The 27890-nt window shown below is 36.3% G+C and overlaps 3 protein-coding genes across 4 annotated transcripts in view; all 3 read left to right on the forward strand.

Annotated features, from left to right (window-relative positions):
• Nucleotides 1-222: 222 nt before the first annotated feature.
• Nucleotides 223-1289, forward strand: LOC120419075 (trypsin inhibitor ClTI-1-like). Its single transcript, XM_039581659.2, has one exon. It carries the CDS (start codon nt 848-850, stop codon nt 1097-1099), a length of 252 nt encoding a protein of 83 aa, XP_039437593.1. The 5' UTR covers nt 223-847; the 3' UTR covers nt 1100-1289.
• Nucleotides 1290-1634: 345 nt separating this feature from the next.
• On the forward strand, nt 1635-2043 carry LOC120419074 (serine protease inhibitor Kazal-type 1). The gene has a single exon (XM_039581658.2). The coding sequence runs from the start codon at nt 1700-1702 to the stop codon at nt 1970-1972; it is 273 nt and encodes a 90-aa protein (XP_039437592.1). The 5' UTR covers nt 1635-1699; the 3' UTR covers nt 1973-2043.
• A 2700-nt stretch (nt 2044-4743) lies between these two features.
• LOC120419069 (fibronectin type-III domain-containing protein 3a) overlaps nt 4744-27890 on the forward strand; it is an 81965-nt gene continuing 58818 nt past the window's right edge. The window contains exons 1-2 of one of the 2 annotated variants that reach the window (XM_052708472.1): nt 4744-4901; nt 16269-17734. In XM_052708472.1, coding sequence (XP_052564432.1) covers nt 17047-17734 — 688 coding nt within the window. In that variant the 5' untranslated portion in view covers nt 4744-4901; nt 16269-17046. The remainder of the gene's footprint in view (nt 4902-16268; nt 17735-27890) is intronic. The other variant, XM_052708471.1, reaches the window with a different exon arrangement.

Raw genomic sequence — 27890 nt, forward strand, 5'->3', positions numbered from 1 at the left:
ATACATCCATAGTAGGCGGTTATTGTACACCACATCATGTTTTATGCCGCGTTCTCTCACTCTTCAAATCTCTCTCTCCCTCTCCGAGCATATTCTCATGCGCAGCAACCGTTGCTTTCCGCGGCCAGCTGCCTGTTATGTTGTTTGCTATAAAAGGCTATGTTTACTGCGATATGCTGCGCAACACTCTCTCGCTCTCTCTCGCAATCTTTTCGCTCTCCGAGTCGTGATAGTCGCGCTGTTACGGTGGGTTGTTTACCTGGCGTTGGCTTGCTGCGTTTGTTTTTGTGCCAAATACGCAAGAAGCCTTCTAGGATCGAGTAACGAAAAAAAAAACAAACAAACAAATAATAATTGAAACAGCGCAAAGTCTTGCTGGGTTCACAAAACTGGTGCTTGTGCCATTCATGGAAATGGGGTAACAAAGGATGGATTCAGGAGATGTGTTTGGTCGAGATGAACAGCATTTTCAAGGTTACGCTAAAAGGGGGGGTGGATGGGCGACCTTGGGAGAGGTCGTTCAGGATGCTGGTTGAACTGTTTTTAGGTTGAGGGAGGCACTCGTTTAAGGTTAAAGGTCACTGCAAATGTCGCACTAAATTGAAAGTTATTTTGAAGTATTAAATAACATTACAGTGCTCACAAAATTAAAGGTGTAAAATGTGTGAAAACCTTTCGACAAACCCGCCTACTCAGGTGAGGTCACAGAACCGGGAAAAGCCCCCTCAACCGCTTATCTTATCGGCTTACTGAGACCAACGGCTGCACAGAAGGCACCACGTATCGCATTCATGTTGGAACCCAATTTCCAGTAGCTTCAAATTCGTCGCAACAGACACTCCGTAAAATGCGTTCCGTAGCCCTGATTGCCGTAGTCCTGGCCATTGTGGCCGCTTTCTTCGCGTCGCCCTCGACGGCCGACATCTACTCGGAAATGGCCGCCTGCGCGTGTCCCCTCAGCTACCAGCCGGTTTGCGGAAGTGACAACGTGACGTACTCAAACGATTGTGTCCTCGGCTGTGCCATGACCACCCCGACCGGATCGAAGATGGCCCTGCGAAAGTTACGCTCCGGATCGTGCGAAGACCAGGAGTTCTAACCACCTGTTGCGTCGCCGTTGATAAGCTGGATTTGAATAAAAAATGTGACTGTTTTGTGCGGCTCAGTGAGTGGTTTATTCATTTTGTCCTCAGACACTGCGCAAAACGGTTTAAACAGGTTTTGATGTTTAATTAATGTGCATTTTATTCCATTAGTAAACACCGTCATAGACGGTTCACTTATCTTTGTTTCGCCGAGTACGTGTCCCCACTTGAAGCCGAAACATCCCATTCTATCAAGTTTGACTGTAGTCAGGCGTAGTAGGCTTATCAAACAGTGTGGTTTGAAATTTTCCCCAAACTCAACGTCCCAGCCTACTTTGCGTCTCCACTTAAAATTAGTCATGGAGACCAATTCGAGGAGACGCCTGGTTGCCCAGCTCACTTCGAATGTCAAACTACCTCAAACTTTCAACCGGCACTGTTGGTGAGTAAGTGAGGCTCGAGTGTTTTATCAATGCCACTCGAGTCGCGATCCGATAACAACACACAACACACATTCTTCCAATATAATCGATAAGGTTCGAATGAAAATAGCCCGATTCAACTTTGCATTTGTCAGTTGTTCGTCGAACAGGTGAAACAGATAGAGCAAAATTATGAACGGTCGTGTTTTGGTACTTTTTGCCCTTCTGGGTGCCCTCGTCGTGTTGACGGAAGCCCGCGGACGAGGCGGAGCGGATGGTCTGTGTGCCTGTCCGAGGATCTATCTGCCGGTTTGCGGAAGCGACCTGGAGACCTACAGCAACGATTGCTTGCTGCGGTGCGAGGTGGATTCGAACCGGGGACGCGCCCTAGGGCTGAGGAAGTTGAGCGATGGACCGTGCGACAACTTGGCCGATAACCTGGCGGAACTTCCGGTGGAATATTGAAGGTGGTGATGAAATTGATGGATGGCGACATACGTTTTGTGATCAATAAAAAAAAAACATTTAAACTTTGAGTTCTTGAAAAAATGTATGAGTAACTTTCCAAGGATTGAAAAGAAGTCACAGATAAAGAACAAAGGCAGCTCAGTGCAGATAACGGGTTTAGCACAATCTGTTAGTGGTGAAATTAAGTACCTTGTGTTGAAAATCCATTGACGCGCAATTTTACTACTGGACAAGAACACGTCTTATTTTTTTTTTGTTGTAAATTGAAAGCATTCGATTGATTATTTTTTATCTAGAAAAAAGAATTATTTTTGTTTGATTTTGTTCCGAAGATAAGATTTTTAATATTTTTCTCTCCTCAAAATTAATCAGAATAATTAATTAAGACTCTTTAAGAGTTTAAGAGAAAAATGTTAAGTTGATTTTAAAATTATCAAGAATATATTTTAGAACGTTTTGATTTCAATTTTAAATTAAATTTATGATCGATTTTACAAGTTCTTTCATTGAAAATTTAAATTCAAAGTTTATGTTGACCGCCACTCCAAACTTGGCCTTAATAATCAAGGAGAAAAAAACATTTTTTTTTTTAAATTCAAAATTTTAATGAAAATTAAAGTTTAATCAACCAAAACCAGTTAAAATGCATTTTTCTGCGTTTATAATCATATTTAGCATGTTTGAAGTTCTATGAAGACATTTTAAATATTCATGAAATACCAATGTACAGTCCCACGAAAAGTTTTTTTTTCGTCAAAAAAATGTCCGTCAATACATCGATATTTTGAAAACAAATTTTTAGAAAGCAACTTGACGCGAGTAAAATGCATTTTAAAACACTTTTTTCATCCAAATGTTGAAACCTAGGCTTGTAATTTCAATTTTTATATCATTTTTTTGCCCCGACTTCGCTCAGAGCCGAGGGACATAAACTTTAGAAAATATTTGCAACGACCTAATTTCATGGGAAAATCTTGAAAAATAAATAAACGATTATGACGTATTTTTCACGATTTTAGCAGAAGGCGTTTCCAAGATAAAGTTGTATTACAATAATTTAACTTTAGTAGTAAACATTGAATCATTTAGCCTTTTTCCAGAGTAAATTACAACAACAAAGCTACGTAACTAGATATTTTTTTAGAGAGCCATTTCAAAATAAGGACAAATATCTATGTGTTTGCAACTCGATCTCTTGTTATGGGTACCTCCTACTGTAGACGAAGCAACATAATTTTTGTCCTCGAGTGAATTTGAAAAATTTAAATCAAATTTTTTAACAAATTTACGTTTTAGTTATAACATTTATGGTACTGTTAATGAAACTTTTGTGAAATTATGGGATCTTTTCAATAGAAAAACGTTCAAATTTTATAAAGCTTTACTTCTGAAAAGGTGAACAAATAGATTTTTTTAACTTCATAGATTAGACCAAATTATAAAATTTTTGGAAATATTTTAGTTGGAAAGATCATAAATTTTGCGTAAGTTCCATTTTTAACTATTAAAATCGGACCAATTTTCCAAGGTTAGTGACATCTAGAAAAAAAAAAACATTTTCATCGAATCGAATTCTTTGTGAGGCTGTATATCAGAAACTAATTTCTGATTCTTTCTGTTTCAGAAAGAAGTAGGTATAACTTAAAAACGGTACATTGCAAATTCGATTTTGCTTTAAAAGTTATTTATAAATATTGTGTTTGTTCAGAGTTTCGATATTATACATTAGATGTTCTCTTAATTCCCAGAATAATAAAAAAAATATTCAATTTAAAATATCGTATTTTGGACATTTAACTTTTAGTAATACAAAGTTAAAAAAAAAAAAATTTTTTTCGTGTACCTATTTTTCCGCAAAACTAATGGTGCAAAGTTGCTTCTTTTGAAATAGGGAATGCATAGTTCCATCCAAATCAATTTGCAAAGTCGTACAGAACTAGTGTGGTGTAAAATGCATTTTAAAACTCTTTTTTCGATGCGATATTAAATTGTGCTAGAACCGGTTGACGGAGTCCGGATCAGAGCACGCCAGGACACGACGGAAATGGATAAGGTCAGTGGGTCGGTTAATGATCAGCAGCGGTTGTGCTGCGTCAGAAATGTCTGCAAAAGACTTGTCAAGAATCTACAGGTTACAACGCAACCATCGTACCATCCCCTCCCCCCCACCTTTGAAGAGGAATGTCATTGGGATTTCAAAGATGGCGGTACGTTTATCAACTGTTGATCTATCTCAAGTCCAACACGGTCACGCTATAGGCACTGTTACCCTAACAGTTCGTTGTCGATTCATCAGATGGTGCTGCTGTCGTTAAGCTTAATGTAACACCCCTCGGTTTCGATTTGGAAGGGTGATTGCTATTCGACTTCTCATGCTGGTACCGTTACCAACACATTTAAAGAATTTCAAGATGGCGTGGCAAAGGTGGCTACAACTTCATTTGCGCAATTGATTGAAACAATGATTTTACGAGAAACAAAGTAGTTTATTCAAACTTTTTGATATTTCAAACATGCTTAGATGAACAGGCAATCGTTTTGCTTCATCAAATTGAAGTTAAACTTCAAACTCTGATTGAAATTGCAGTTTTTCTGAACAACCAAATCGTCTTCACCGCCTTGGACCCCGTTGACACAACACACTTGCTGCGATGGTGTGTGCGGCGCTTGCTGCGTTTTCCGTGTTTGATACGTCAGTCGCACACAGTCTTGCACGTCGCAGATCGCACAGAGCCCACAAAACTCTTTCGTGTCATCGCCACTACACTTACAAAAAAAAAGGTCTCGGGGTTGTCCGGAATCTACAGCTCTCGAATTCCTCCGGAACGTAGTGCTCGCGTGGCCGTGCGGTATCGTGTGAAAATGGTTCGGGGTTCCGACCGGTGGTTCGTTGCGTTTGGTTCCGGCCGCTAGGGCGCTCATCCGTGTAAGTAATCTGTCAAAATATGGTAACATTTCAGTCCGGGGTTCAGGGGTCCAGGGACGACGGACTTTCTGTTCGAGGGCCAATCTTTCTCTTTTGGCATTTTTCTGTGCCCTCCCTTTCGCTGTCCGTCCGTCCGTCGCTCGAGTCCCATTGAGTGTGTCGTCGTGGGTCCAACGGCAGCAAAAGCAGAGGACGTGGACAAAAATTTCCAGACAAAATTATGTGGCCAGGCGCTTGGCTAGAGAGTAGGAAAAAAGTCGGTCCAGTTGGCAAGTTTTTTTTTGCTCTCCCTCTGCCGTGTGCGGCGCTGGATCCGGAACAGATTGTTAGTGATTTGTGAAAAGTTAGTGCGATTTTCCGGTGAATGTTCCGGCGGAACGGGATCGGTCGAGTTTTCCAGGCCGGGAGCGGAAAATGGCAAGTTGACATGTGGGCGTTTCTGCCCTGGTGTGGGTGGCTGGCCCTGCTGGATGTTCCACAGTGGGTGAGATGGGTGGAAGTGGGTGGTGGTGGAAGAAGCAGAAGAGGAAGGGAAAGGGTAGTGCAGTGCTCTCCCCACAGACACGGTCATTTTCGTCTATGTTGCCTCTGCTTGCTCCGGCTGCTGGCAGTGGCAAATGTCCCGTTGTTTTTGCTGTGGCCAAACCAGCGCGCGTTTGCTGCTGGCAGATCGACGGAATTCTTCGGTGGGAATTTCCCGGAATGTGGGCATCTCCGCCTCTCTCAAACAGATTGACAAATGAATTTAAATTGATTGTTTGGAGAGCCGGCCCCGAGATACACGATTAACAAGTGTTTGTCGAGCGTGCAAATTCCGACTTCCTGGAAGAAGATCTGTGAAGCTGAGAGGAGACTCGCATGACTCATGTGCGACAACAAGCTTGAAAGCAAATACCGGATTAGTCTAGCCCCTTCTTATATGTGTGTATTATCTGGCGTGCATCGTGCAATGAATGGCGTGAAATGAAGCAGCAGCAGGAACAACATCCAGCCCAGTCAGTTGATGCTCACTATGTGTAGCTCTAAGTACTTCCGGCTCACGATATCTAATTACAACAGAGCGAAATGATTATTGGGAGTCAAATTGGCGACCTTTTGTCGTGGGTTGGGCTGGACAAACGATCTCAAAAGTGTTTAAAACGTGATTTGAGTAGTTGAATTTGTTTTCTTTAGTTTACTGATTGATGAGGATAACCGTCAAATTTATTTTTAAACATGTTCTAATCTTACAAAACAGATTTAAAAATTTAAATTATAAACTTGTTAGATCAGCGGTTCTCAACCTTTTTCGACCATTTCCCCCCTTGGATTATTTTCAACTCCTTCATTCCCCCCTTCAATTTTAAATTAAGTATCAAAAAAAAAACAGAAATCGAGGAAATTATAAAAAATAATGCACTGCTCATGTTTGAAAGAATATCAATGAATTCTGTATCACAGATTCACAGACAATTAGTACAGCAAATTTTTGAAAACTAAAACTAAGATATTCAAGAACTCTTCATGTTTCAAACAATATGAAAATTCAGAGAAATTTATTTCTTCGAAAAAACATTCATAATTTTTAAGTTATTAATTCGTATTTTAGACATTTAAAAAAAACGACCGAAAAATGGCAGGGAAATTCACGCATTTCACAAGCAATTTAAAAATAATTATAAGCATTACATTTTGATAAAAATTCCCTAGATTTTTTTTACGTTTTAAGCAAAAACGTTCAAAACAAAAACATTATATTGCATCCTCATTCCCCCCCAAGAATGGTCAATTCCCCCCCAGGGGGGAATTCCTCACTGGTTGAGAAACACTGTGTTAGATGATCTGCGAACTAACCATACAGCAAAATATCCGATGGTAAACTCGCAAGCAAAAGCGTGCACATCACCTTCGTCAAACTTCACACGTCACACTCAATATTACACACTGCTTGTACATTTGTGGTAAACACAAAAAAAATTGCAACCGACGGGATTCAAACCCAGCACCAACATCAAGGACTGGCGCCTTAGCCCACTCCGCCATCAGACCATAGAAGAACGGATAGGATAGCTTGGCATTTCGGTCAAGTACACAGAAAAAAATATGTGAATTTACTCGACACGGAAAACATGAATCACATGTAAACTCAGTTGATGTAAACTTGAGATTCGACGTAAACGGTTGAATCGCACGTAAAATAATGTTTTTACGCATAATTTGTTGTAACTTAACATCAAATAGCATTTAAATTTAAATGTTTAATGACGTGCAAAAAGTGTAACATTCAGAAACATTTTTTTGTGTGTAGGTTTCCCATCAGGGCTACATATTTTTTGATGTAATATGACATAAAATTTCACAAAATATTTAATAAAAAATTTATTTTACACTCAGGCCTTTTACACGTAACTGGATTACTACTTTTTTTGCTGTGCAGCTAACTTGGCGAATATTCGATTTTTTATGTTTTTATGAAAAGACAGTTAATGGTTCTATTTACAAAATATGACATTAAAAACAATGTTTGTCAAAGTTAATTTACAGTCCAAACTCGGTTTTCCGAAATCTTGGGAAAAATATCACTTTGAATAATCGAACCACAAAAAAATTAAAAGCTCTTTTTTTTTTAGTTTTATGTGCATACAACATAAATTAATTAAAAATGCTTTCCCCTGCGTTTTATTATTTTTAGCATTCTTGGGTTAATTCAAATTGAAATTTTTAATTTTGTAAAAACAATTATTTTTTCTCCGTGTGGGGGTTGCAAAAACTTTAAATAAAATTTGTACAAGCTTTAGGGACCATCTATAAACAACGTGGACACTTTTGGAAATATCAACTACCCCCCTCCCCTCGTGGACAATATAGAAGAAAATCGGACGACAGAAATGAACTCAAATAAGTCGATTGACAGCTACACTGTCCCCAGTTCTTTTGTGGGAGAGAAAAGGTGGCGAATACTTCATGAAAATCATACCTGTCAAAATTCCTAGCCTCAAAATGATTTCGCGAGTTGATTTTCTCCTCTATTGTCTATACAAAAAAACTTTTTTGTGTTGAGCATGGATAATCGCCGCAAAATATTGTTATCTTTTTTTTTAAATACACTTTTCGAAAATTGGCCTTCGTCGGGACTGGTTTTACGAGTCTTTAACAACATTCTGAGCTGATTTGATACAACCAAATGCCTTTCAATTTATTTTGTAAATTGTTGAAAATGTATATTTTAATAACTCGAATATCCGAAGTTTCAAAAACCCATAGCAACATTTTCGAAGGTTTGTAAGGAATTACGATTAATAGAATTATGAAAAAAAAATCTTATTTTCAACATTCAATTTGATTCTAATCACATATCTTGAAATAATGCATGAAATTATTTTCAGGGAACCGCGTGTGCAATTTTGAAATTTATACTTGACTCAAGACGGTTTTCAAAACACCCAAAATGCAGGACTTCAAAAAAAACAAAATCAGCGGTTTAATGCATCCCAGCTCAACAAAAAATCTAAGCGACACCAAAGTGTACAAACGACATTAACAAAAATCTACAAAAAATGTGTAAATGTAATCGATTCTTGCTAGGAAAGCAACCGATTCGTCGTTCCCAGTGACCCATATACATAAAAAGACAGTAGACCAGCCAAGTAAAGAAAAGCAACTCTCGCTGCTACTTTGCTGGTTGACGTTGGAAAAGACCTGAGCTTTTCTTCGAATTATGTAATTTCTACCTTTCTGGTAAAAGATCCTTTTTCATTTTTACTAACTACGCACAAGACAAGACAAGCGATTTTATGAATGAGAGGAAAAGCAAGCATTATAATTGATTACCTTTGCGATAACGCCCACTCGATCTGTATCAAAGGGGGGAGACACCAGAGCCAGACTCCTTCCGGCACGTCATCATCATCTCGTCGGCTCATTTTTCTGGCAGCCTGCCCTCCTGTGCTGACGTAATCGAACGATTTTCCTCGTCACCCACATAATTTCCCCTCCCTCCATCTCGTTTTGCCTCTCTGTATTGCCCCTGCGATATGGTGATGCTTTACAGTGTCTGTGACGCGATCTATCGTTATTGTTGTGATTTCCTCGGAATCCTCGCAGGTAAGAGGAGGCCAAGGTGGTTTTGGCGTCACTTTTACGCGATCTCAAGTAACCTCCGGCTCCGGCGGTGATCCGCGATGCCCTCCATTCCATTCGACGCGGGGGTGGACAGCTTGATGACACGATAATGACTTTAACATATGGAAAAACTGAAAAATAATTTGCTCGCAAACGCTTATTGCAAAAAGAGCTGCTCCTCTTTGGCGGTTCTGGCCCGACCCGACCAGACCAGGCCGTGGCAGTTTGAAATTAAAAACATAATTAATCGACTTCCCCCCGCATCCAAGTTCTTCCCCGCTTTGATAATCGTCTTTCGGAACAAATGGCCTCACTCTAGACGCTCTAGACTGGCAAATGCGGTGGACCCAGATTGCAATGATGCTGCTGCTCCTTATTGCAAGCCTTTGGATTTCGTTGGCTAATTGCCCTCGCCCACCAACACCTTCACCACTCGTCTGACTATTTGTTTTTTCGGGGTGATTGAGAGGTAAGATCGTCGTCGTCGTTTGGGACCAATTTGCACAATCGGAATTTGGTAATCTTTGACGGAATGATTGAGGGTGTTTTGCGTCGTTTGTTTTTGGATTAGTAAAAAATGTGCCAATTTTGCAAGAACTTGTTGGGGTCATTTACAAACTTATACAAACTTTTTTTATTGACAAGAAAAATCTTCCAAATCCGAGACTGATTTAAAGTGATAAATATTTAATTTTCAATGCAAACGTGATTTATGATTTATTAAATTTTTTCATGTACAGTCACGACTCGATTATCACTTCGGATTATCGAATCACGAAAAAAAAATGTTTTAGTTGTCTAATCTTTTATTGTCGAGCTTAATTATGACCCCTAAACTACACAAAAGTGATTTATTTTTTTTTAAATCCAAGATGACGACTAACATGGCGGTTACAAAATATTGATAAAACGTTTTTTACTATTTAATAGGCAATCAACTATTCAAATTTGACTATTATGGGGTTGCAGAACTCAAATTTGATTATAATGGGGTTGCAGAACTCAAATTTGATGTTTAAAGCAAGAAAAAGAAAAAAAACGAAAAAAATGCAAAATTTTGATTGGATCATCCGAATTCCCATACAAACCTTCAGATAATCGAGGCTTCGGATAATCGAGTTTGGACTGTATTGCCGGATTTTGTATATATGTATGAAAATGTCATTAACTTGTACTTTTCACTGGATAAGTACAATTACAGTATGTAAAAAAAGTATTTACACCCCTTGGGCACAATGCACATTTTGTGATGGAACATGTAAAATATTTTAAGTTTGACAGAAACCTAGTACTACGTTTTGTTCAGAAACTCATGCCAAACATTTTGCTACAAAAAGCTCATGAAAAGATGATTTCTATAAAAGGTTATATAACAAATACTATTACAAAAATCAAAAAAGGTGCAAAAAAAGTTTGTGCACCTTTCGAAAAATTATCACAAATAAAGTTATTTATTGACAAATCACCATGAATCCAGTGTCCCAACTCCAAATAGGCATCCTTGACTAATTAAAAAAATAATTTGGATTGGATATAAAGTTTACTATCTACTTAGTATAACAGTTTATATAACTCTGTAAATTCTATATAAAAATTAACTTATATTTTGTAAATTTTTAATTTAACTAAATGTGGCTGACTGGTTACGGTGTTCGCTTTGTTAGCGAATGGTCCTGGGTTCGATTCCCATCTGCTCCCACCGAGAAAGTATAGGAAATATAAATCTTGAAACTCTGAACATGAACGAAAAATCAAAGTCGCTCGAGTCGGGGTTCGATCCCCCGTCCTTTGGATCGGTAAGCAAAAATGCTAACCACTAGACCATCGCGGCTTGGTAAGCTATGACTGGAATTAAGAATACTGTTACTATCAACTATATACGCGCTGGGTCCTAGTCCATTTGACAAGGGTTCGGAAGTTCTAAATAACGTTTGAATCCGATTGATGCAAACTTTCTTCAGGGCGGGGCTTGTCGATAAAGCTGAAGTACCTCGCGCTCGGCTAGCCAGCGTAGAAATGGGTCACCGAAGCTCGGCAGAGCTAACACCTTCCAAAAATGCCTATGCGAGTTATTTGCATGTATAGAATGTAGATCTAAAAATACATGGAAACAACTCAATTTGTAAGAAGCGGCCGCGTGGCTCCGTTTGGTTGGTTGCACACACACACACATGTCAATATATTACCATAGAATTGCTAAATAAACATTTTGGAGTGGGTATTAAACCGTTTTTGGGTCTTTGTATCGATAGAATAGATTTTTCGTTGGAATTTCGTACCAACCCGGAATTACGTCATCGGAAAATCCGCCGGCATCCGAACCGGTCCACGATTCACAAGTCAACTTATGTGGAATCGGAAAGGGCATACAATTTCCTATCTTTTGATACCCAAACATCTAGGTTTTCTTTTAAAATCCTTGTTTTTAAATACCTAGGTAAAAACGTTGTTATGGTTTCGTTTGAGCAACCTGCCAAAAACGTATGGAATTTCGTAATTTTTGTTCTCGTGGATCAAACTTACTTTTTGCTCAGGTATTTAAAAACGTAGGTTGTATAGAAAACCTAGATGTTTGGGTATCAAAAGATCGGAAATTTTATGCCCTTTCCGATGCCTCATAGGTTGACTTGTGAATCGTGGACCGGTTTGGATGCCGGCGGATTTTCCGACGACGTAATTCCGGGTTGGTACGAAATTCCAACGAAAAATCTATTCTATCGATAAAAAGACCCCCAAAACGGTGTTATACCCACTCAAAAATGTTTATTTTGCAATTCTATGGTAATATATTGACATTTAGTTAAATTAAAAGTTTGCAAAATTAAGTTTAGATAGTTTTATATAGAATTTCCAGAGCTATATATAATTTTATAATAAATAGTTAGTAAACTTTATATTCAATCCAAATTATTTTTTTAATCCGTCAAGGATGCCTATTTCGAGTTGGGAGACTGGATTTATGGTGATTTGTCAACAAATAACATTATTTATGTTAATTTTTCAGAAGGTGTACAAACTTTTTTTGCACCTTTTTTATTTTTGTTTTAGTATTTGTTATATAACATTTTATAGAAATCATCTTTTCATGAGCTTTTTGTAGCAAAATGTTTGGCATGACTTTCTGAACAAAACGTAGTGCATACTAGGTTTTGTCAAACTTTAAATTGTTTACATGTTTAATCACAAAATGTGCATTGCGTCCAAGGGGTGTGAATACTTTTTTTACATACTGTATATGATATGGCATAAGATTTAAAAAAAAAACTTTTTAAAATTTTGTTGAGTTGAAAAATAACTTCCTGCTTCACTTTTCCTCCTCATTGGATTGGATACCTGATAAAACTATAAGATTTTTTATTTAAAAATCTTATGAATTTTAGAAAATTCTAATTAATGTACAGTTTAATTAGATGTCGTTTTTGGTTAACAAATTATTTAGATATTTGATAAACAATACGTTGGTATTGAATTTCTGTAATTTTAAAATGGTTGAAAAAAAGCAACTTTGAAAATTTTGAGCGAAATCGGTTAAGTTCTAAGGGTCTCTTACATCGTTAAAATTGATGAAAAAAAATCTTTTCATACCAAATCGTCTTTTTTAAATCGCTAATAACTCGTCAGTGTTAACGGACGTGGACAAAGTTGTTTGTCATAAAATTTTACTTGAGAGTCTCACACTTGACAATGATCCGACTCGTTTAACGCCACCTTTTGGTCTTATTTTGAAATTTTGATGTTCCCCATACTTTTTGCAAATTTTCCCATACAAATTTCAACGAACAATAACGACCCTTGAACCATAACCGGTTTTGATCAAGGTTGGCACAGTTTCTTATTTTTACCTAAATCATCGAGCCAATTAATTTTTCTTGTCCCCCTAACAACCTTTATAAGAAATCCCGTGCAAATGAGGCATAAGTGCATTATTCTCGCCATACTTTTTAACAAGATGGCCTCTACAAAGATGGCAAACAAGTGCAACACGCAGCCAGCCCCCTTCATCTGGCGTTGCTCCCTTACGCATTTGTGAGGGGGTTTCTATCTCTACGCAAAGGAAGTGACGCGATGATGCTATTTTTACCTCGAATTGTACACGCGTGCGGTTTTTTACCGGGAAACCCTTTTCTTTTCCGAACCCCCGACTGCTACCGACTGCTTTTGCCGACTGTCCACAATCATCATCATCAGCGAAACAGCAAACGTGTGCGTTTTTACACCAAAATCGCGCGTATATTAATACACAAATATACAGAGGTATGAACGGCCGGCGACGATGGCAGTCCAATCGCTTTTGCCACGTACCACGACTTTGGGGCTCTTTTTCGGTGCTATTAAACTTTGCCACCAAGACTAATACGAGGGCTTAAAAAAGTAAATTTCCTGTCCGTCTGGGGCAGTTGTTGTGTGCCATTGACACCATTACTGCCGGAATGGCACACGAGTTTGGAAAAAATAAATAAAATAAAAACAAACGAAAAAACACGAACTTTCGGGGCCCCTTCGAAAATTTAGAACATTATTATCAGCCACTTGTTGCGAAACGCGCGCGCGGACGTGGGCCAAAAAGGTCGTGACGGCCGACGTGGCCACTCCGATGGCGGAATGTTTTATTTAAATTTTCACTTTTACCACCCTGCCCGACCCAGCCCCACGGGCCACTGCTGGATTGCCTTCCTTATCTAATCGCCAAACGAGTGGGGAGGGGACCACGGGAAGAGGGGAGGGGGTAGGTTGTCCTATCTTTTAATAGCACCGCCGGGGAAGAACGTGGCGGTTGCTGCTGCTGCTGCTGCTGCCGTCACCACCGGCTTGCTGGCCCGGGCGATAAAATGTAATAGTAATAACAATAACTATGTACACAACAATGTAGATTTGCTGGCTTTTTGAAGTGCTCGAGAGCCAGGCCAGAGTCCACACTCCACAGCCATCATTGGACTGACTTTTGCTCCTTAACATCTGCGTTATTAATTATACACAGAACCGCGGCGGAACGAAACACGATGATAATAAAGCTCTGTTCGGAATGATGTGATGAGGCTGGAGGAGGAGAGATGCCCCTTCTCCGCTTTTTCCCACTTTGACTCCCTTCGAAGCACCGCCAAGTTGACGACTTTGGTGTGATGTGGTGCTTTATGAATGAACGGAACACACAGATTAATGGTCATTCATAATAATTGATGCTTTTTTTCTGTGACGTGTCGTTGATTTTTGTTGTGTTATTCGCGCCATCGAAATATTGCCACGTGTTGTGACCGGTTGGAATTGATTTTTTATTCCATATTTTTTACCTTGGTTGCACACCAAACTGTCATTACTGAATTCAGTGAACAAACCAAATTGTGAGACTCATTTTCAATTAAAATTTACCGAAAATTGCATCATTGATATTTTCAGTAGGTTCTGGTTATCATTTTCACTAAGTGTAAAATTCTGAGTGTATTAATTTTTTTAAAAATTTGTAAACGAACATAAAACACCAAGGGCTCTATTAAAATTGCATTTTCTTCATAAATTGATGGAAGCGCATGATGCTTCAAATTAATATGATGTATTGAAATACCAGGTAAACAAAGTTAAAGTCACTTTTCACTCCTTTATTCCAACTATTTCATTTTTGGATAATTTTCGTAAAATGTTTCGAGATATTTGAAAATAAAAAGTATTATCAACGCGTAAATTCCCGAGAAATTTTATATTGTTCTTCATTGTTTTTTTTATCAATACACAATTTTTCAAATATTTTATCATGAAGATCTTCAATACAGTATCTAAGAATAGAGTACAAAAAATGCTTAAAGTATAATAACAGTTATCATAAAGCTAAAAATAACAGTATCATAAGAAGGTTGTTCAAAACTGTTGCAATTGCGAATGTGAAAAAAAAACGCATAACACATTTAAAAACTAGTTTACAATCGTTCGTATAAGTTTTGTCGATAATCCTTTTAAGATTGCTACTGATACTGTTTATTTGTAGCCCCTTGATTTTTTTAATCGAAATGTTTAAATTAAGAGATAAAACTTTCGGGAGGTGTTTTGATGTTCAGAAAAATGGTAATTTTCGTCAATTTTTCTCAAAAACCACATTGAAAAAACATAATTCCGTTTTAACAGATTTAAGTTTTCTTTGACTCAAATAAAAATAGTTAGGCTTTAAACGTAAATAGTTCCAAGTTTTAAAAATCTAACCTAGCATTTGAAAAGGTCAGATGAAAACTAAAAAGGTGGTTTTGAAGAAAAAGGAAAACAATGCGAAAACGGAGCAAAATTTACTTTAAAACTGCGATCTGAAAATTTGTGCGATCTGCACAGTAAAAAAACATGATAATATTACATGTGGCAAAGGGCAAAGGGTATGTCAGAAAAAATGTGTAATTTTACAACTTGTCTGGAGTCATTTTCAGTCTAAATTGAGGTAAAATTACATTATACTGCCACTCAAATCAAGTCTGTTCGATATGTAATTTCGTCAATTTTGAGTTAATGATGCAGTTTGGTTCAAAATCATGTGAACATTTTTGTATGGACAACTGTTAAAATTGTGTGGAGACTTGTATGGGTAACCAATGACACAAAATGGCTTCATAGTAAAGGCCCTCACAAAGTTTGACCCAAATTAAAAAGAGTACAAGTAATATCTATTTCCGGATTTTAGGGAGACAATTCAACCTCCAAAACAAATATTTTTAAAAGGTCCTATAAGCTATTGTCTTTCATATTTTTATAGTACCTATTCAAACAAAACTCTAGAAATACAAATTTCGTCACAAAAACCTAGGACTAGATGGACATAGCCTTGGAGCACAGTGTGGACATTTGCGTTCAGTGTGAAGTTTGCAATTTGTTTAATGCTAACTTTCCTTAAAAAGATTAAAGACAGCAAATTGATCGAAATGGAGACATGTACGAAAAACTATTGGTTCAATTTGGCTTAATTTTACTTAAGGGTGGACAAATAAAAGGCATCAAAGAAAAGTTTTTTGACGTCGAGAATTAGAAATTACTTTTTTTTTTGAGAGTCAAAAATGTTTAATATGACCTGTAAAATCACCCTCCAGGCAGTGTTTAAAATTCTTCGATACCTTCAAAAGCCCCCCCAACCATAGACCCCAACCAACCAGTCTTCCGGTCTCGGTCGATGGAGCCGCATGGCACTTTGTAACTTTGCACTCTCGCTGCTGTTGTGCACGTCGCAACAAAATGCCAATTAATCATTGTTTCCTGCTTTTAATCTTTCGTGTTTTTGCTCTCTTTTGCCATTTGCAGGTTGCTGTATATCTGTGTTTGATAAAGTGTGTTGTACCGCCCTCGCCCCCTCTATCTCTCTCTGTCCCTCCCTGCCTCTGTCTCTGTCTCTCCCTAAGTGTATAGTACCAATATACCCCACTCGGGCAGAGAGTAGTAGTAGAAACAGAGCGGCAGAGTTGTGACCTCCTCCTGATAGCGGCAACGGCAGCCCATCATCTTCCTTTTGGACGACGACGACGGCGGAAAATGTGCGTAATTGGATCACCAGCTAATTGATGGAACACGGCCGCCACAGATGACGACGACAGCAGTCGGCCAGTCGAAACCACCAGCAGAAGCAGCAAACGGGAAGACAACGCTTCTTCCCCAAAGACCGTGATAACGCGCGCATTTGAATATGTATTTGTAAATGATTAATTAATCAAGGCTGGTTTTGTTGCGAGAGCGAGAAGAAATAGTGATTGTGAAACTCGCGTGTGTTAATCGTTATTGTTGAAAGCCGGGACACAAACCACAAATTGAACATTGTTGGGAGATTGGAAAGGAAGAAAGAATAAACTTTGAATCGTGCCCGTTTATTGACCCCGTTTTTTGAGGGACTTTTGTGTGTTTTTGTTCGTTTGTTTTTGTTACGTTACGTTACGTACTGTGAATCGCGAAAATCTCCAACTCTCCGGAGAGTGAAGAGCGCGCGGGAAGTGTTTGTGGAAGCAAGGAGCAGAAACAGGAAGACATAATTGAAACTACGGACCGAGCCGGTGGTGGTGTGGGTGCCTACCGTCCCAAGCGCTTTTCGATGGTAAAGGCACCGGTGTTAACCTCCGTGCCACAGCAGCAGCAGCAGCAGCAGCAACAGCAGCATCATCAGCCACAACATTTTCATCAATTTTCCCTGCCACCTCCGCCGATCCTCAGCGGAACCTCCAGCAGCGCCAAAAGCGGCAGCCGGAGTTCTGGAAAGATGGCCAGTGGAGGAAGTGGAATTTCGGTGACAACGACGACCGCGGCCGCAATTGCCGTGGTGGCCCCGACTGCTCGAACAGTCCAAGTTTCGACGGCATCGTCCGCCAACGGTGGCGGGGCCGGAGCCGCGCCGGTCCTGTCGATTCAGCAGGCCGGCGCCGCGGTTTCGTTGAAGACACCCACGTTGCAGGCGCAAAGACTTCAACCGTTGCACCACGTCCATCACCACCACCACCATCAGCTGATCAATGGTATCGCAACGGTGGCCACGGCCGCCGCCCCTCCGACAGCGGCAGCCCTTCCGGCAAATGCAGCCGCCGGCGTAGGTCATCCCGCGGCACCGGCCACCGCCACTTGGCCAATCGTGGAGCCGGTTTTCCACTTTGGACCAGGCTTTGAACCGCAAACGCGACCCTACTGTCCGGCTCATTCGCAACCGTCGGAGCACGTGGTGCTGTTTCACGTCAACCCGGGAGTATCGGTGACGTTCCAGATTGGCAACAGCCGGGAAATTATTCGAGGTGAGTGAATTTTTCTTGCTTTTTTTTATATCTGAAATAAATACCAAGAAAGGTCAATAATTGAATTTAACGCCACGGCATACCAAGGATGATGAAACATCAACAAAAGTCAGAGCATAGTTTTAAAACGCCCCAAATCTGACCAAACATTTTCGACAAAAAAAATCGTTGAAACAGCAGACAGATTTAGCTTTTTAAGATATTCACCGATTTTTTTTTGCTTAGCCAGCCAACTTTTTTGCTAAAATCATTGGGTGTACAAATCAATGCAACCTAACATCATAGTTTTTCTGGTGTGCTTCTAAAAAACTGACAATAAAACTAAGAGCAAACTTTGTAAAAACTCCTACTTGATGACAGCTGCAGATTTTTTTTTCAAGACAGTTGTCATTTCAGAAGTGAATCTCTGTTAAACATGTCTTTAAAAATCCAGTTAAGGAGGTATTAGACTATGACAAAAATAACTTGCCTTTTTGACATTTTCGCAGATTGCCTGTTTTGTTTTTTTTTTCCTGTATTTGTTTTCAAAAACGTCAGCTTCCATACATTCTGCTTTGTTTGCGAGTTTGGCAAATTGTCAATCACAAAAAGTGCGAATTTGTTTATTTGTTTGTCATAGTCCAATATCTCTTTTATTATTTTTGCTATACCTGACGTTTTTTTGAACTGGTTCGATAAAGTTATCGATTGCTTTGAAGCCATGGAAAAAGCGATCTATTTGAATTTTCTTGAAGCTGTGGGGAGTCATTACGAGAATAAAAAGAGCATCACTGATATTATTAAATTCTTATTCAACTTATTAGATCAAAATTTTGTCACCCGCGTCCAAACAGCAACTCTTTTCCGATTCTCTTTTGTGCGGATGTTCAAACACAAATCCAAGTTCACATTGAGTTTGGTGACAACTTTGGTGACAATTTGCACAGTTTTCTCGGCTAAACAATTTTATTTTGTCTGAAAAATGACTTGAAATTTAGTAAAATAGCAGGCCAAGGGCGAATGATGCTGTTGATACCTCTTCAGTTGAAGCTCAGGCGAGGAACATCCTGGAAGGAGCGTCACTGACTACGTCCGTAGTCCTGTTAGATCATTCTTGATCAAGACAGTATAGCTCTGGTTCTTTTCAAGTGTCCTATTTTTTTACCTCCACGTTGGCTTGGTTTCGTCATCATGATGACAAGGTGTAACCTAGCTGGTGGCCTGTGGAAACGACTCGTAAAGCTTTGACCAGCAATGCTTAGAGTCGAGACGGCTAAAAGAAAGGGGCGCGCCAATGTGGGACAGGGAAGTAATTTGTCATTGTAGACGGTATTGTTTTGATTCGCAGTATGTTGAGTCAACTGGTGTGGATGTACCAAGTTTTTTTGCAGACAATTGCATTTTTTTTTAATTTATAAACATAAGAGGTAATTATCACGAGTTATCGCAATTTTATGAAAAACAAGTTTATCTGCTCTAGATGAAAAAAAAAAATAAGGTTCGAAAAGTTCACTAAATATCCCTTAACATGTTTTACAGTTCAGTAACGGAAAATGACAGAGTTTTCAAAGCTTTTTTTAGTGTTTTATTCGGTGAAAAATACGTTTTTTTCGGAATTTTGAGTCCTTTTGGCACCAAATTTCCATCTCATCACCATTTCAGGCTGCAAATTATTGAAAAACATGCCTTTTGTTTGCATGTTCCAACATTAAAGGGGTCGTACCGCCACTCCATCTCGAGATACCAAATAACGGACCTCGGATTCGTGATCAGGGACAAAAAAAATACCCCTTATGACAAAGTTTCACGCAAATCTATTCGGGACAACTGCTGTGTGAGTTGCTCAAAAACTTTTCCTAAGTTTTGATGTCGTTACTTATTCGTTAATACAATTAATGTTTATGGAACCATGTTTCAAATTTCCATCAGTTGCCATAAAATATACAGTAGAATTCACTAAGCAATGAGATTAAACGCCGTAAGGAATTTGTATCTCCAAGACGTAGTAAATTCAAAGAAGCAACACTACACTACGTCAATCCGCGGCGGCCGCGACTCTAGCTCTGAACCAACGTGAGTTACTTAATCAAATCAATTTATTCCCTGCGAAAAATAAACCTGTGCACAGGAGGGAAATCCACCTCTCGTCGTCGTCGTCGTTCCAAAGTCGTTTGGATTTGTGTTTCAAATTCGCAATTCCGCATAATTCCCACTCTATTTTACATTCGAAATATCGAAAAGTCAACCAAGGGCACTCGGTTTGCAACAAAGTCGAGTCTTCCGTCCCCGTCTTTGGGTATTGTGTGCTGCTGGTCGTGGGAAATTGAAGTTGGTTCGGTCCGATGGTCAGGTACAATGCATCGTCTTCCCGCGGAGGTCATTCGCGCGGCAGGATCCCAGATCTGTTGCTCCTTCTTAATATATTCTCGCAGTCGCGAAACCAGGAAGCAGCCCGGGGTTCAAATCCGCAATCGACCAACACGAGGTGACTAACTGCTACCGCTTCGTGGTGACATTCAAAAGTGTGTTCTCGAAGGAGGGAAACCCCAACCTTATTTGTTTAAACAGATAAGCCTTTATGGTTTCCAATAATCGAACGTCAGTCCCAGCAGGCTGGGCTGATGTTTTGTGCTGGAAAAACACACAGTCTAGACCTCGGATTGAACGCAACGCAAACGGCGCAGATAATCAATATATCTCCACTTCACTAGACTTTTACTGATGTCGGGGAGCTGCTCTGCGAACATGTGTACAAACAAAGATCGCACACCGCTATCAGCAATTTATTTAACCGAAATATTAATAAATTCGACCTTCACTTTTACTCGCGGCAGAGCTCTCCTCTCAAAGTCTCCAACTCGTCAGACAGAACCGAGCAGAGTCTGAGTCGGGTTGATTTGTTGATCTTGTTTTCTCGCTGCATCCACCTTCCTCCTTGGTGCAACTCTGGTGACGGGGCAGCGTCGTGTAGAAGGGCAAAGGGTAGACCTTGCTGCAAACAACGCACACAGCTCATAAAACCGCCGCGACTTTCCGGCTACTTCCAGGAACTCCGAGCTCCGTTGTAAAGTATACACAAAACATTACCCAAGACGCGTGTGCGCATCCAGTTTAATATGGAGGAATATTGCCGGCACTCGACTAGTGGGAATGACTGCACCGCTGTCAATTGGAATTGATCGTGCTCTCTAATTAGTTTGTGAGTAACACAAGTTTGTGTGCAAAAAGTAGTTACTTTTGAGCTAGACAAACCGAAAGTATGATTTTTTCAACGAAATAAATATTGAATAAAAATAATTCCACAATTTAAAAATTTAATTCTGTCGATTAGAGCATGTTCGGGAAGTGCAAATCTATCATACCTTGAAGAAAAACAAAAAAAAACTAAAGCGTTTACTGACATCAACTTCAAACAATGTTTCCCATAATCCCATAATGGAAAACCAGCTTCATTTGATAATTTAAAAAAATCTTGATTCAAGTTCTGAAAAATCTTTCCTAGGTCTAATATTAACAATAATGATATCAAGATCATTTTAATTATTTTATTTCATGATCAATTATGCTGATATTAATTCTCAAAAATGTATTATTTGTACATTTCAAACCGTTTCTTCCCAAACTAGCTCCATAATCACTTTGGAACTTCTCGCCCGAGTCACCAAGCTTATTGAGAAAGTTTCAAAATTCACAACACGATGCAACACGCCACAGCCGTCGCCGCCTGGCTTAAACCCGTAAAGAGTTTATTCGCCACAGATCAAACAAGAGCAGCAGCGCCCTTTCCTGGTGTGGCTGATGTTCTTTTGCCGGCGTCGTCGTCGTCGGTCGCGTGAATAGAGCCACTCTTCACATTCACAGTTTTGTTCTTGAGCCCTCCCGGGAGACAGTTGGTGGCGTTGGTTTCTCAAACTTACGAAATGAGATGAAAAAAGTTGAAATTTTCACAATTTCACATCTTTTAGGCTTTTGAGGGGGGTGCCCGGAGGCGGTACCTTCTCCGCCCTTCTTCTTCAGTCTTGATAATAATGTATGTTTTGTGCTGTATGGAGGTATGGGAAGCTTTATCCCAAGCCTTCTAATGCTGGGTGCTCTCTGTTTTGAGAGGGGAGAAAAAAAACCAAGCCAGACTGCGTAGTACAAACAGAGTGGCACACACAGTAAACGATATTGTGCATTATGATGATAAAGGATAACAATGTGATACACTGCAGTTTCAGATTTTTGAATAACCTTAATAATCTTATTTCATAGTAACAGGGTGTATGCAATTTATCAATTATCCTCAAACTTTTTACCAGCAGTGTCCAAATCTGTCATACTCTTGCATAAGTCTAGCACTCTTCATTGCTAGTTGAGACGTCTTAACCCTCTTTTGGGACCATCCATAAACCACGTGGACACTTTTTTGGGAATCTGTTAACCCCCCCCCCCCCCTGGTGGACAATTGTCCATACAAAAAAAAAGTTTTTTGTATGGATCGTGGACAATCGCCATACCCCCCCCCCCCCTAAAGTGTCCACGTGGTTTATGGATGGTCCCTTTACCCATTTTTTCATACCGTTACAAAACTACAAAAATTCTAAAAATTCTAAAAATTCTAAAAATTCTAAAAATTCTACAAATTTTAAAAATTCTAAAAAATCTAAAAATTCTAAAAATTCTAAAAATTCTAAAAATTCTAAATATTCTTAAAATTCTTGAAATTTTAAGTATTCTTAAAATTCTTGAAATTTTTAGTATTCTTAAAATTCTTAAAATTCTTAAAATTCTTAAAATTCTTAAAATTCTTAAAATTCTTAAAATTCTTAAAATTCTTAAAATTCTTAAAATTCTTAAAATTCTTAAAATTCTTAAAATTCTTAAAATTCTTAAAATTCTTGAAATTCTTAAAATTCTTAAAATTCTTAAAATTCTTAAAATTCTTAAAATTCTTAAAATTCTTAAAATTCTTAAAATTCTTAAAATTCTTAAAATTCTTAAAATTCTTAAAATTCTTAAAATTCTTAAAATTCTTAAAATTCTTAAAATTCTTAAAATTCTTAAAATTCTTAAAATTCTTAAAATTCCTAAAATTCTTAAAATTCTTAAAATTCTTAGAATTCTTAAAATTCTTAAAATTCTTTAAATTCTTAAAATTCTTAAAATTCTTTAAATTCTTTAAATTCTTAAAATTCTTAAAATTCTTAAAATTCTTAAAATTCTTAAAATTCTTAAAATTCTTAAAATTCTTAAAATTCTTAAAATTCTTAAAATTCTTAAAATTCTTTAAATTCTTTAAATTCTTAAAATTCTTTAAATTCTTTAAATTCTTTAAATTCTTAAAATTCTTAAAATTCTTAAAATTCTTAAAATTCTTAAAATTCTTAAAATTCTTAAAACTCTTAAAATTCTTAAAATTCTTAAAATTCTTAAAATTCTTAAAATTCTTAAAATTCTTAAAATTCTTAAAATTCTTAAAATTCTTAAAATTCTTAAAATTCTTAAAATTCTTAAAATTCTTAAAATTCTTAAAATTCTTAAAATTCTTAAAATTCTTAAAATTCTTAAAATTCTTAAAATTCTTAAAATTCTTAAAATTCTTAAAATTCTTAAAATTCTTGAAATTCTTAAAATTCTTAAAATTCTTAAAATTCTTAAAATTCTTAAAATTCTTAAAATTCTTAAAATTCTTAAAATTCTTAAAATTCTTAAAATTCTTAAAATTCTTAAAATTCTTAAAATTCTTAAAATTCTTAAAATTCCTAAAATTCTTAAAATTCTTAAAATTCTTAAAATTCTTAAAATTCTTAGAATTCTTAAAATTCTTAAAATTCTTTAAATTCTTAAAATTCTTTAAATTCTTTAAATTCTTTAAATTCTTAAAATTCTTAAAATTCTTAAAATTCTTAAAATTCTTAAAATTCTTAAAATTCTTAAAATTCTTAAAATTCTTAAAATTCTTAAAATTCTTAAAATTCTTAAAATTCTTAAAATTCTTAAAATTCTTAAAATTCTTAAAATTCTTAAAATTCTTAAAATTCTTAGAATTCTTAAAATTCTTAAAATTCTTAAAATTCTTTAAATTCTTAAAATTCTTTAAATTCTTTAAATTCTTAAAATTCTTAAAATTCTTAAAATTCTTAAAATTCTTAAAATTCTTAAAATTCTTAAAATTCTTAAAATTCTTTAAATTCTTTAAATTCTTAAAATTCTTTAAATTCTTTAAATTCTTTAAATTCTTTAAATTCTTAAAATTCTTAAAATTCTTAAAATTCTTAAAATTCTTAAAACTCTTAAAATTCTTAAAATTCTTAAAATTCTTAAAATTCTTAAAATTCTTAAAATTCTTAAAATTCTTTAAATTCTTTAAATTCTTAAAATTCTTTAAATTCTTTAAATTCTTTAAATTCTTTAAATTCTTAAAATTCTTAAAATTCTTAAAATTCTTAAAATTCTTAAAACTCTTAAAATTCTTAAAATTCTTAAAATTCTTAAAATTCTTAAAATTCTTAAAATTCTTAAAATTCTTAAAATTCTTAAAATTCTTAAAATTCTTAAAATTCTTAAAATTCTTAAAATTCTTAAAATTCTTAAAATTCTTGAAATTCTTAAAATTCTTAAAATTCTTAAAATTCTTAAAATTCTTAAAATTCTTAAAATTCTTAAAATTCTTAAAATTCTTAAAATTCTTAAAATTCTTAAAATTCTTAAAATTCTTAAAATTCTTAAAATTCTTAAAATTCTTAAAATTCTTAAAATTCTTGAAATTCTTAAAATTCTTAAAATTCTTAAAATTCTTAAAATTCTTAGAATTCTTAAAATTCTTTAAATTCTTAAAATTCTTAAAATTCTTTAAATTCTTTAAATTCTTAAAATTCTTAAAATTCTTAAAATTCTTAAAATTCTTAAAATTCTTAAAATTCTTAAAATTCTTAAAATTCTTAAAATTCTTAAAATTCTTTAAATTCTTTAAATTCTTAAAATTCTTTAAATTCTTTAAATTCTTTAAATTCTTAAAATTCTTAAAATTCTTAAAATTCTTAAAATTCTTAAAACTCTTAAAATTCTTAAAATTCTTAAAATTCTTAAAATTCTTAAAATTCTTAAAATTCTTAAAATTCTTAAAATTCTTAAAATTCTTAAAATTCTTAAAATTCTTAAAATTCTTAAAATTCTTAAAATTCTTAAAATTCTTAAAATTCTTAAAATTCTTAAAATTCTTAAAATTCTTAAAATTCTTAAAATTCTTAAAATTCTTAAAATTCTTAAAATTCTTAAAATTCTTAAAATTCTTAAAATTCTTAAAATTCTTAAAATTCTTAAAATTCTTAAAATTCTTAAAATTCTTAAAATTCTTAAAATTCTTGAAATTCTTAAAATTCTTAAAATTCTTAAAATTCTTAAAATTTTTAAAATTCTTAAAATTCTTAAAATTCTTAAAATTCTTAAAATTCTTAGAATTCTTAAAATTCTTAAAATTCTTAAAATTCTTAAAATTCTTAAAATTCTTAAAATTCTTAAAATTCTTAAAATTCTTAAAATTCTTAGAATTCTTAAAATTCTTAAAATTCTTAAAATTCTTAAAATTCTTAAAATTCTTAGAATTCATTTTGATCATTTTGATCATTTTGATCATTTTGATCATTTTGATCATTTTGATCATTTTGATCATTTTGATCATTTTGATCATTTTGATCATTTTGATCATTTCGATCATTTTGATCATTTTGATCATTTCGATCATTTTGATCATTTTGATCATTTTGATCATTTTGATCATTTTGATCATTTTGATCATTTTGATCATTTTACTGCAATAACATTACTCTTACACTTATTTGTAATGCGATTTTTTCTACCAAACTTCCTTCCGTGTAAGTAAGTCACCTAAAGGGTTAAGTCAAACAGCATTGTGAGTAGCAACAGTCCCTCTCCCCTTATACTATCGGGGGAACTGGCTTTTGTTGCACGTACTATAATATCGTATATGCCATCTTGAAGTGCCACGAGGAGGAGTCTGCACTTTGCTGGTCCGTCCAAGAACGAGAACAGCCACAGACAGAGAATGTTTGCTTTAGTCGTCGTCGTCGGGTTCTTTTTCTCCACGGCAACGAAAGAGATGCAACACACTAAAGACTTTTTAGTCGCGGCAGGCAGTCCATGATGTGATGGGGAGTGGTGAGGTCTCGCGGAACGCGATGGAAGCGCAAACAGGTCAAATTGTAGCATTCCTGACAAGATTCCTTCCTTTCACTCTACTTTTGCTGCCCTGCCGCGCGACTCAGCTGAACCAGGGCTTGAGCTCTGTCTTTTCTTCGTCTTTTTTTTCTGCGGTGTGAGTGCGCTTGAATTATTTAAGCGTGTATGTTTTTGTATCTATGTTTGTAATTAGAATAATGCACATTTCTCTACCATTCGAGAGTTGTGTCCCATTTCTCTCAACAACGTGTGCTGCACTTGTTTGTTGGTTTTGGGAGCATTTCTCGAGACATTGTATCCGCAGGAAAGAAAGCAAACAATTATCGTTGTCCAGTGCGCTTGAACAGGTTCAACAATTCAAGGGTTGTAGACTAAACTATACTACAGACACACTCCCGTGGCGTGGCGTGGCATCCAGATATGAATATATACATGAAATTGTACACACTAACATCCAGAAAAACGCATCATAATGCACTTATTGTGTCGGTCGTTCCGTCCGGGGCCTAGTACAACAACTGGGAGCTGAAGTCATCGCCCAAGTCCCAGTCCCAGTGTGGTGTCAGTTTCGAGAGCTGGCAGCAGTGGTCGCAATAATATATATAACGAAGGACGGAACGTAAACGGCCAACGAGAGCAAGCAGCAGCGAACTAAAAAGCGAACAAAAAATTGGAGAAAAGAGACTTGGAAGTTTGTTTCCCCCTTTTTTACACAGAAGAAAAAACCTGCAACAACTCCGTCCGTCTTATGCTGGGCGATGATGGTATCATAAAACCGTACATATATATAAACGAAGAAGGAAAATAAACCACACGAGTAGAAATAAAACTACATTCCATTAAAGTTGAACCCGGGTATCATTCGGTGCTCTCTCTGTGCTGCTGTTGCCTAGTGGGTTCGGGTTCGGTGGCACTGCACACGACGCTGCACCCCAACTGGACTGGGTTGATCCTCCTTCTGCTCTGGGGACCTGATGGTCGACCAGAGGGCCCCAGAAACAGAGAAAGAGTGCAGTAGCACCTTCATCATTGCACACAACGAGCTCTATAAGCGTGCTTAGTGCTCACCGGGGTTTAGCCCTATTGGGGCACTTGACTTTTCGATGAAAATGCACAATTTAGACAAAATTCTCAACTTTGTTAAGAAAATCCACCTGTAAGTTTTTGTTGCCTTGCTCACTTAATTTTGAAATTTATTTTTGTATCAATAGAGAATCATACGGCAACAATTGCCACAGGGCCGTAGCCAGGATTTTTGTTCGGGGGGGGCTTGGGTGCAAAAATTCAAGGAGTATAAAAATTAGCAAATCATTTATACCATCACTTGGTTTGTGGTATAATTATTGAGATGAATTGTAAAATTTTAATGTAATGAATGCAAAAAAGTTTTCGAAGATTTTCATATTAAGTTATCAATGTATTTATTGAAGAAACTCGTTCGTCATTTTTTTTTCTTTATTTTAACAGCTAGTTTGTATTAAAGGAGTAGAGAAAGTGTTTTTTTTTTACATTTTCTTGAATTGTTTAATTGTAATCCAATTTCGTGATAAACGTCGCTAAATTTAAAATATACTTATTTTGAACCAAATTTTTGAAAGCATAAATTTTTTTAAAGAAATATCGATTTATCTAACCATAAGTATTATGTTTTCTGTATTTTATACTGAGAGAAATTTTAAACCATCTGGATTTACATTTTCAGCTGTGTGATAATTGTGATGGTTTATCTAACATTTTTCATTTTTTCTAGCACAACATAAAACTTATAACTGGAATATTTGTTTTTCTTAAAATTTTATAAACAAACTTAAACAATGTTTTATTTTAATTGTTCTAAGCTATTGAAGCCATTTCATATTTTGCGAAGCTCCTGGTGCTCTCAAAAATAAATAATTTTAATGAAATACAAAAAAATATAATCGTTGAAATTTCAGCTTCTGAAGTGTCTCCATGGCAACAAAAAAAAATTACGTCGAATCTCAAGTTTACATCAACT

The sequence above is a fragment of the Culex pipiens genome, chromosome 2 (assembly GCF_016801865.2).
Source record: "Culex pipiens pallens isolate TS chromosome 2, TS_CPP_V2, whole genome shotgun sequence".
NCBI classification, from domain to species: Eukaryota; Metazoa; Arthropoda; class Insecta; order Diptera; family Culicidae; genus Culex; species Culex pipiens.